The sequence below is a fragment of the Ostrea edulis genome, chromosome 2, assembly GCF_947568905.1.
Source record: "Ostrea edulis chromosome 2, xbOstEdul1.1, whole genome shotgun sequence".
NCBI classification, from domain to species: domain Eukaryota; kingdom Metazoa; phylum Mollusca; class Bivalvia; order Ostreida; family Ostreidae; genus Ostrea; species Ostrea edulis.
The window spans coordinates 3878223-3889219 of record NC_079165.1 but is presented as its reverse complement, the minus strand read 5'-3'; the positions used below and the strand labels follow the sequence as shown (position 1 = coordinate 3889219).

At 35.6% G+C, this 10997-nt stretch overlaps 1 protein-coding gene across 2 annotated transcripts in view; it reads left to right on the top strand.

The window, feature by feature from the left end:
* The window catches only part of LOC125679697 (sulfhydryl oxidase 1-like), a 27564-nt gene extending 18196 nt beyond the window's left edge, over positions 1–9368 (top strand). The window contains exons 9-12 of one of the 2 annotated variants that reach the window (XM_056157351.1): positions 331–469; positions 4399–4934; positions 5182–8548; positions 8602–9368. In XM_056157351.1, coding sequence (XP_056013326.1) covers positions 331–469; positions 4399–4934; positions 5182–5193 — 687 coding nt within the window. In that variant the 3' untranslated portion in view covers positions 5194–8548; positions 8602–9368. Of the gene's footprint in view, positions 1–330; positions 470–4398; positions 8549–8601 lie in introns of both variants that reach the window. The other variant, XM_056157350.1, reaches the window with a different exon arrangement.
* Positions 9369–10997: the final 1629 nt, after the last annotated feature.

Sequence of the window (10997 nt, the reverse complement as noted above, 5' to 3'; positions counted from 1 at the left end):
CTATGTCTTATTCTGTAGACTGGATTGATTTAATTATCAGTATTTAACTTTTTATGCCCTAGCTATTCTGTAGACTGGATTGATTTAATTATCAGTATTTAACTTTTTATGAACTATTCTGTAGACTGGATTATTTTAATTATCAGTATTTAACTTTTTATGAACTATTCTGTAGACTGGATTATTTTAATTATCAGTATTTAACTTTTTATGAACTATTCTGTAGACTGTGGATTGAATTGATTATCAGTATTTTGACTTTCTATGTCTCATTCTGTAGACTGAATTGATTTAATTATCAGTATTTAACTTTTTATGTCTTGTTTGTAGACTGTAGATTCGTTTTTACCAGAATCGGTACACTGGGTGTCGTGTCATGGGAGTCAGACTCATTTCCGTGGTTACCCCTGTGGAATGTGGACACTGTTCCACACACTGACAGTCAACTCTTACCTGTACGGAAAGGACAGTAAGTACTGAGTACTGTGATACCAGTAATGATGATGTTTACAGTCCCAAAATTTAATCATGCACAGTGAAACCTGTCTAATCTGACATGCACTGGGAGATAATTTTTTTGTCAGAATATACTGCATGTCAGAATAAACAGTGTAAAACAATGAAACAGATTGCACAGGTGTCAGATTAGATTTCACTGTACATATTTGTGCAAGAAAATTATTGTTCTACTATTAAAGTTTAGAATGCAAATTATGAACATAAGCATGAACAAAGCAGGGCATTCAAACACGTCAAGGCATGTACTTAAAAAGGTGACATACAACCTGATGTTTCATTAGGTAGTCACTAAGACACTCATTTAAATGCACCATTAGGTAGACAGTCATCTAAATGCACCATTAGGTAGACACTCATCTAAATGCACCATTAAGTAGACACTCATCTAAATGCACCATTAGGTAGACACTCACTCATCTAAATGCATCATTACATAGACACACACCCATCTAAATGCACCATTAGGTAGGCACTCATCTAAATGCACCATTAGGTAGACAGTCATCTAAATGCACCATTAGGTAGACACTCACTCATCTAAATGCACCATTAGGTAGACACTCACTCATCTAAATGCACCATTAGGTAGACACTCACACATATAAATGCACCATTAGGTAGACACTCACTCATCTAAATGCACCATTAGGTAAACACTCACTCATCTATATGCACCATTAGGTAGACACTCACTCATCTATATGCACCATTAGGTAAACACTCACTCATCTATATGCACCATTAGGTAGACACTCACTCATCTAAATGCATCATTAGGTAGACACTCACTCATCTGAATGCACCATTAGGTAAACACTCACTCATCTATATGCACCATTAGGTAGACACTCACTCATCTAAATGCATCATTAGGTAGACACTCACTCATCTAAATGCACCATTAGGTAAACACTCACTCATCTATATGCACCATTAGGTAGACACTCACTCATCTAAATGCATCATTAGGTAAACACTCACTCATCTATATGCACCATTAGGTAGACACTCACTCATCTGAATGCACCATTAGGTAGACACTCACTCATCTAAATGCACCATTAGGTAGACACTCACTCATCCAAATGCACCATTAGGTAGCCACTCATCTAAATGCACCATTAGGTAGACACTCACTCATGCACCATTAGGTAGACACTCACTCATCCAAATGCACCATTAGGTAGACACTCACTCATCTAAATGCATCATTAGGTAGCCACTCATCTAAATGCACCATTAAGTAGACACTCACTCATGCACCATTAGGTAGACACTCACTCATCCAAATGCACCATTAGGTAGACACTCACTCATCTAAATGCATCATTAGGTAGACACTCACTCATCCAAATGCACCATTAGGTAGACACTCACTCATCTAAATGCATCATTAGGTAGACACTCACTCATCTAAATGCATCATTAGGTAGACACTCTCTAAATGCACCATTAGGTAGACACTCGCTCATCCAAATGCACCATTAGGTAGACACTCACTCATCTAAACGCACCATTATCTAGACACTCACTCATCTAAATGCATCATTAGGTAGACACTCACTCATCCAAATGCACCATTAGGTAGACACTCACTCATCTAAATGCATCATTAGGTAGACACTCACTCATCTAAATGCACCATTAGGTAGGCACTCATCTAAATGCACCATTAGGTAGACACTCGCTCATCCAAATGCACCATTAGGTAGACACTCACTCATCTAAATGCATCATTAGGTAGTCACTCATTTAAATGCATCATTAGGTAGGCACTCATCTAAATGCACCATTAGGTAGACACTCGCTCATCCAAATGCACCATTAGGTAGGCACTCATCTAAATGCACCATTAGGTAGACACTCGCTCATCCAAATGCACCATTAGGTAGACACTCACTCATCTAAATGCACCATTAGGTAAACACTCACTCATCCAAATGCACCATTAGGTAGACACTCACTCATCTAAATGCATCATTAGGTAGACACTCACTCATCTAAATGCACCATTAGGTAGACACTCATCTAAATGCACCATTAGGTAGACACACACTCATCCAAATACACCATTAGGTAGACACTCACTCATCTAAATGCACCATTAGGTAAACACTCACTCATCCAAATGCACCATTAGGTAGGCACTCATCTAAATGCACCATTAGGTAGACACTCACTCATCCAAATGCACCATTAGGTAGACACTCTCTAAATGCACCATTAGGTAGACAGTCATCTAAATGCACCATTAGGTAGACACTCACTCATCTAAATGCACCATTAGGTAGGCATTCATCTAAATGCACCATTAGGTAGACACTCACTCATCTAAATGCACCATTAGGTAGACACTCACTCATCTAAATGCACCATTAGGTAGACACACATCTTAATTCACCATTAGGTAGACACTCACTCATGTAAATGCACCATTAGGTAAACACTCACTCATCCAAATACACCATTAGGTAGACAGTCATCTAAATGCACCATTTGGTAGACACTTATCTAAATTCACCATTTGGTAGACACTTATCTAAATTCACCATTTGGTAGACACTTATCTAAATTCACCATTAGGTAGACACACATCTTAATTCACCATTAGGTAGACACTTATCTAAATTCACCATTAGGTAGACACACATCTTAATTCACCATTAGGTAGACACTTGTCTAAATTCACCATTAGGTAGACACACATCTTAATTCACCATTAGGTAGACACTTGTCTAAATTCACCATTAGGTAGACACTTATCTAAATTCACCATTAGGTAGACACTTATCTAAATTCACCATTAGGTAGACACTTATCTAAATTCACCATTAGGTAGACACTTGTCTAAATTCACCATTAGGTAGACACTTATCTAAATTCACCATTAGGTAGACACTTATCTAAATTCACCATTAGGTAGACACTTGTCTAAATTCACCATTAGGTAGACACACATCTTAATTCACCATTAGGTAGACACTTGTCTAAATTCACCATTAGGTAGACACTTATCTAAATTCACCATTAGGTAGACACTTATCTAAATTCACCATTAGGTAGACACTTATCTAAATTCACCATTAGGTAGACACTTGTCTAAATTCACCATTAGGTAGACACTTGTCTAAATTCACCATTAGGTAGACACTTATCTAAATTCACCATTAGGTAGACACTTGTCTAAATTCACCATTAGGTAGACACTTGTCTAAATTCACCATTAGGTAGACACACATCTTAATTCACCATTAGGTAGACACACATCTTAATTCACCATTAGGTAGACACACATCTTAATTCACCATTAGGTAGACACACATCTTAATTCACCATTAGGTAGACACACATCTTAATTCACCATTAGGTAGACACACATCTTAATTCACCATTAGGTAGACACTTATCTAAATGCACCATTAGGTAGACACACATCTTAATTCACCATTAGGTAGACACTCATCTAAATTCACCATTAGGTAGACACTCACTCATCTAAATTCACCATTAGGTAGACACTCATAGAGATGCATCATTACATAGACACACATCTAGATACACCATAGCTTTAATGTAGCACCTCCAACTCCTTTGCAGGAAATTTCTTTTTTTTATTCAACCATTTAAAAAAAAAAAAAAGATACATGTAGATAGATATTAAATCAGAAAATGTTTGTGTTCTGTGACAATTGGTTATTGATTGCAAATTAGGTGTTATTTGAAATTTTGTCTTTATTCAGGTTTAAATCAGCTTGCTCATTCTCCATTGTAGTAGTCCTATTCTTATTTTCTGTGTTATAAAAAAAAAAGATAGCAAATGAAAAATGTAATTTTAATGGAAGCAACACAGTAACAGTTTTTGTAAAATATTTTATTTAGGTGCCAAATTTTTGTACAAGGATGTACTGATTGCCATTACGGGCTACATGAAGCATTTCTTTGGCTGTTCCTACTGCAGCAAACATTTCACATCAATGGCAGCATCCATCGACACAGAGGTGACCTCACCCAAAGAGCTCGTTCTCTGGCTGTGGAGGTCACACAACAAGGTCAACAAGAGGCTCCATGGCGATGCCTCAGAAGACCCTAAACACCCCAAAGTCCCTTTCCCCCCTAAGTCTGCATGCTCAGCGTGTTACAGGTCCCAAGATGACCCGGATCCCCAGTTTGATGAGGAAGCTGTGTTTACTTACTTGTTGAAGTTGTACGGATCGGACCAAATTATCAGCACTCCCAGTGAGGAAGAGAACATTCCAGATACTAGTAGCGAGAGGAGAGATATGGACTGGTGGCAGAAGATGCAGAGAAACAAAGATCTGGAAAAATTACGAGAGCTTCGACAGATGAAACTGGAAGAAAAGAGGAAGAAACAGCGCGCCAAAGTCTTAAATCACCATAATATGTCTACAAGGGAGGTAAACCTGCCAGCCATTGGCCCGGTCAGTAAGACGGACCTGAGTTTATGTGCTGTATATTACATATTGTGTGTTTCTATCATTGTAGCTTTGTATTATCATTTTTTCTACAAAAAAAGATGCAAATCTAAAAAGCACTTTACATAATCCCAAAGTACAAGTATCAATCAGACAGTTTACAGTTATCCACAGAAAATGTGTAAAATTGACATTATTTAGGTTATATTGACATTATAATGTTATACAGACGAAGGTGTGAGAGGTTGTCAACAGTGAACTGTATTAAGTCAAACACGTATGTATCGGATTTAGATTACACTATACAAGCTTTTGACACCAATTATCAGTATTTGATATTTTTTCCTGTATGAATTTTAAGCTTGTTGCTGTGAATTTGAAATTCAGATTATCAGTATGGTAATTAGAATCACATCATTGATCATTTAATCCCAGCATATTGTAGAATGTAGGCTGGAAATTCTTCATGGGGGACTATTCATTAGATGGCATATCGTTTCCCAAAAATTTGAATCCAAAGAAAATTAACCAACATCACAATTCTACATAATATCTCGTTCATACAGTGAATATAGGTAAAACAGCGCCTGGTTGTAATGATAGGAAGCTATAATCGATATAAGATAAAACCGGGTTTTACTGGTTTTTGTTTAATGCTGCAATATTTTGTATTCACATGAAATTTGTAGTTTGTATTTATATGCTGTTAGCTATGGTAGAAATCTACTTAACATGGCGTATAGGGACCATTTGATTAACTGAAGAGAGCTTTATTTTATCACTAAAGAAACAAGTAATGACTAATGGCTTCAGTGTGTATTTTTGCAATAAACAATTTGCGATACATCTCTTATTTGGTTTAATACTAGTATATTCTAGACAGTTTGTGTTTTGTTTTTAAAATGAATTTTATTTTTGGTGTTGTAGATTATTTTAGGATTTATTGAGCAAAATGTGCCATGTGACATAGCTTTAACAAGTTCTTTTTCTGATGGCAAGACTTTTTGTTGGTTGTTGTTCTGCCTTGTAGTAAGTCACTAATCAATTTTGCAACAACTTGATGTGCAATATGATTGCTGGCATTGTGCAGACATGTAGAAATACTACTCGACTCTTGAAATAAGATTGAAAATCTTTTTAACAAGTAACAACAATATTTTAAAGGTAGATTTAAAGACAATGTGTTGACAAGTAAAATGGAATGAACTTTTTAGATGCCAATTGGTTTCTTATAGAAATATTACAATTCAACAATTAACAGGGAGAAAAAATGACTTGTGACTGGAATTTTGATAAACTTTGGTGTGTTATTTGTTTTATTGTTTAATATACTAGTTCATTCATATAGTTGGTTAATTAACAAATTATTAGGACATTCTTTACATATCTGGTAGTGATTAAGGATTGTTAAATTTCAGCACTCATGTCAAACATGATAAGGAAAAACAGCAATAATGCCTTACATTGCTTCGTAAGTCGTAGGTTGATTCAGACAATCTTGTTTTAACACCTCTATATTTACATTTCTATTGTTTTTGCCTTTTATATCTGTACAAATTGTAATGACACACTTCGTGATGTGTCGACAGCATGGAGTGTCGCAGTTCATACCTTCATGCATTTTTAAAACTGAAGTTTATTTCTAAGATACACCTGCTCTCATCTTAGATAAATGTGTTTTCATGCAGGTGCTGCTGTTCTCAATCAGTGTTTGAAACCCGCTGTAAAATTAGCCAGACATGCAGGACTGTAAAATTAGCCAGATATGAAGGACTGTAAAATTAGCCATGTATGCAGGGCTGTAAAATTAGCCAGACATGCAGTGCTGTAAAATTAGCCAAACATGCAGTGCTGTAAAATTAGCCAGACATGCAGGACTGTAAAATTAGCCAGATATGAAGGACTGTAAAATTAGCCATGCATGCAGGGCTGTTAAATTAACCAGACATGCAGGACTGTAAAATTAGTCAGATGTGCAGGACTGTAAAATTAGCCAGGCATGCAGGACTGACTGCCTGTGAAAAGACCTACTTGCTCTGCGAAAATAATTGCCATTTTTGAAATTGTTTTGTTTTTTTAACTATCAATCTTCTAATTACAGTGATCATGTGACGAGAAATCAGTTCCCATAACTTCATTTCCAAGCATATATACATTTAATTTCATAAAGCCCCTTGGCTTGTTAAAACATCATTACTGGTATGATAAATAGATTTGATACATCAAAATTTTATTCAATGGAAATTCTAACACGTGTGGTCAGGCATCTCTAGAAGAAATGTGTTCACCTGCGGCATGCATCTCAGACAGTCGGACGCACAGTTATTTCAAACATTGCCTTGATCATGGTCACTGTTGATTGATCGGTGTGAATAATGTATGTGTGTATTACATGTAACATGGACCGATTTTTCAATTTGTGACATAACCATTATTTGTACATTCCAATTAAACATAGTTACCTGTGACTTTATATGCACATTATTAATGTTGCCTGAGTCTCTCAGGTGACACATTGCAAGCCGATCCTGTTCATCGTTGTGTGGCATTCATTGTTTTTAAACATTGCAGCATCTTTTCTGAAATTACTTAGCCAATTTTGACCCAAATTGGTATGCAACATCACTAAAGGTAGAAAAACAAATAGTGTTTATACATGGTCTACACCCTTAAGGGTGAAGCTAAAAGCCTTGAAAGATAATAGTGCAGTCTTCTTTAATCCTGAAGAACTAGCAGAGAAACTGGATATGTATTTTAATGAGCTTGTAGGGCTTTACCAATATTGTGAAATCTGTGTGCCCAAGGTCAAAATGACAGCCACCAAGGTTACATTGGTAACTGAAAGACATCGCTAGTTCATACTTCGCTCACAGATTACTTGCTACCCATAATGCCACTGGCATGTAGTGCAGCTGGCACACAGATTGGCCAGATAGCATGTCGCGACCCTGAACTAAGATCAATTGACCAAAGTTGTGACCACTGTTAAAAAACCTGAAAAACATTTCTCTTAGCTGTATATAGATTTGTGATAGAAATTTGAAGTGCATTTTTAACACAGTTCTGCTTATGACCAGATGGTATTTTTTGTTAAGGTTATGGTCACTAGTTAAATAAAGATAAAACTATCTCCCCATAACTTTAAATTTGAGAAACATCAGAAGCTCATACTTGTTACAAATGTATCAGGTCCCTGAAACCAAGGTCACCAATAAATTGGTCAAAATGTTCGACCAAGTCATAATTTTGTAATGGAGGAAGAAGTGATCGTTACTGAGATAATAAAAAAAAACGGCAACAACCCAATTTTAGAGTTTGGAATATGCACTTCCTGCATCACCTCGCAGAGTTTTGGCGTGTGATACTCGGGTGATTGTTAAGGCCCATAGTCCTCAAGTCAAGTTTTTTTTAGAAAGATAAATAGTAAGAGAAGAACTGGTTATTTATCAGATTGATTTTCTACTGGACTATCAGCTTAATAATGAATTCATGTCATACAGTGCTTTGCCTGTGAATACAGTGTACTTGTTAAAGTAGTTTAGTGGTTTTGACTTTTTAAAATTCATGTCAGGTTATGAAAGCTGGTTAAGGTTCAGGTTTATGTTGATGGCCTAGCTACTACATGTATTCAGCACTGGTTAAGGTTCAGGTTTATGTTGATGGCCTAGCTACTACATGCATTCAGCACTTCAGGGATGTGCCTACACATGATTTTTCAACAGAAAATTTCTTGCCTGTTTTGTATTCTCTGTTTTTCTATGTACTAGACCCCCAGGGGGACATCAAGGCAGTCCTCAAATCCCTGGCCTGTTGTTCCCCTAATCACTTCCTTATTGTGCCTACAATCCACGATAGGGCGAGGTAGATAGCTAGCCCGGATACAATGTATTTATATGTTCAGTGTTTGTATATGTTTTAATTTTATGCATTGATAATCATGTTTATTTTGGTAATAAACTTCTCTTGACCGTAGGTGAGCAAATTGTTTTCGTTTCAACTCATTGTAGTGCTATTTATTGGGAGAAACCCGCTTTTCCCACAAACATTTATCTTTCTTTGTCTTTCACTGTGTATTTTTTTTTTTTTTTTTGGTCTTTTTTTTTTTTTTGCTGCTTCTTTTTTTCCTGCTGTTGTTGACAAATTATGATCTCTGTTTCACATGTGGTTGTGGCAAGTACATAATATCATCCACTGCCAAATGTGATTGGTTAGGTGAAGTGGCTTGTAGTGAAAGGTGATTCTATCATTTTAAAGAAACTATCACTCATAGATATTGTTAATAAGGTCATCTCTTATTTCCCTGTGATCGTGTAAAGGTAATATCCATGATTTTGTGTGCTAATCTTGTATGTTTTGATTTCATGCAGCCATTAATTTATTAAGAGAACATAAATAAATTAACCATTTTAGAAGTTGTTACAGTATTTTTATTTATTTACAAAGGGAGCTGGAGGTGGAACACCCCCCCCCCCCCCATTCTGTCCACCTCCCCCCTCCACCCCCCCCCCCCCCCCCCCCCCACCCCTAGACAGACTGATTCCATCAGTGAAGATAATCAGAAAACCGGGAGGGAGCTCATCACCCGTGTAGTATAAAGTCAGTTATCTAGTTATGTCCCACACCCGTGTAGTATAGAACCAGTTATCTAGTTATGTTCCCACACCCGTGTAGTATACAATCAGTTATCTAGTTATGTTCCCACACCCGTGTAGTATACAATCAGTTATCTAGTTTTGGATCCGTGAAGACAGTAACAGATGGAAAGTTTTCACCTAAGAAGCTTACAGTTTTCAAGGTGAACCTTCAGGGTTCAAATAAAAAGACCTTTCTATGTATCAGTATCATCATCATTAGACATACTAATTATCATCATTAGACATACTAATTATCATCATTCAGACATACTAATTATCATCATTAGACATACTAATTATCATCATTAGACATACTAATTATCATCATTAGGTCCCAGACATACTAATTATCATCATTAGGTCTCAGACATACTAATTATCATCATTAGACATACTAATTATCATCATTAGACATACTAATTATCATCATTCAGACATACTAATTATCATCATTAGACATACTAATTATCATCATTAGACATACTAATTATCATCATTAGGTCCGAGACATACTAATTATCATCATTAGGTCTCAGACATACTAATTATCATCATTAGACATACTAATTATCATCATTAGACATACTAATTATCATCATTAGGTCTCAGACATACTAATTATCATCATTAGATCCCAGACATATTAATTATCATCATTAGGTCTCAGACATACTAATTATCATCATTAGATCCCAGACATATTAATTATCATCATTAGATCCCAGACATACTAATTATCATCATTAGGTCCCAGACATACTAATTATCATCATTAGACATACTAATTATCATCATTAGACATACTAATTATCATCATTAGACATACTAATTATCATCATTAGACATACTAATTATCATCATTAGGTCCCAGACATACTAATTATCATCATTAGATCCCAGACATACTAATTATCATCATTAGACATACTAATTATCATCATTAGATCCCAGACATACTAATTATCATCATTAGACATACTAATTATCATCATTAGACATACTAATTATCATCATTAGACATACTAATTATCATCATTAGGTCCCAGATATACTAATTATCATCATTAGATCCCAGACATACTAATTATCATCATTAGACATACTAATTATCATCATTAGACATACTAATTATTATCATTAGACATACTAATTATCATCATTAGACATACTAATTATCATCATTAGGTCCCAGACATACTAATTATCATCATTAGATCCCAGACATATTAATTATCATCATTAGGTCCCAGACATACTAATTATCATCATTAGATCCCAGACATACTAATTATCATCATTAGGTCCCAGACATACTAATTATCATCATTAGATCCCAGACATATTAATTATCATCATTAGGTCCCAGACATACTAATTATCATCATTAGGTCCCAGACATACTAATTATCAT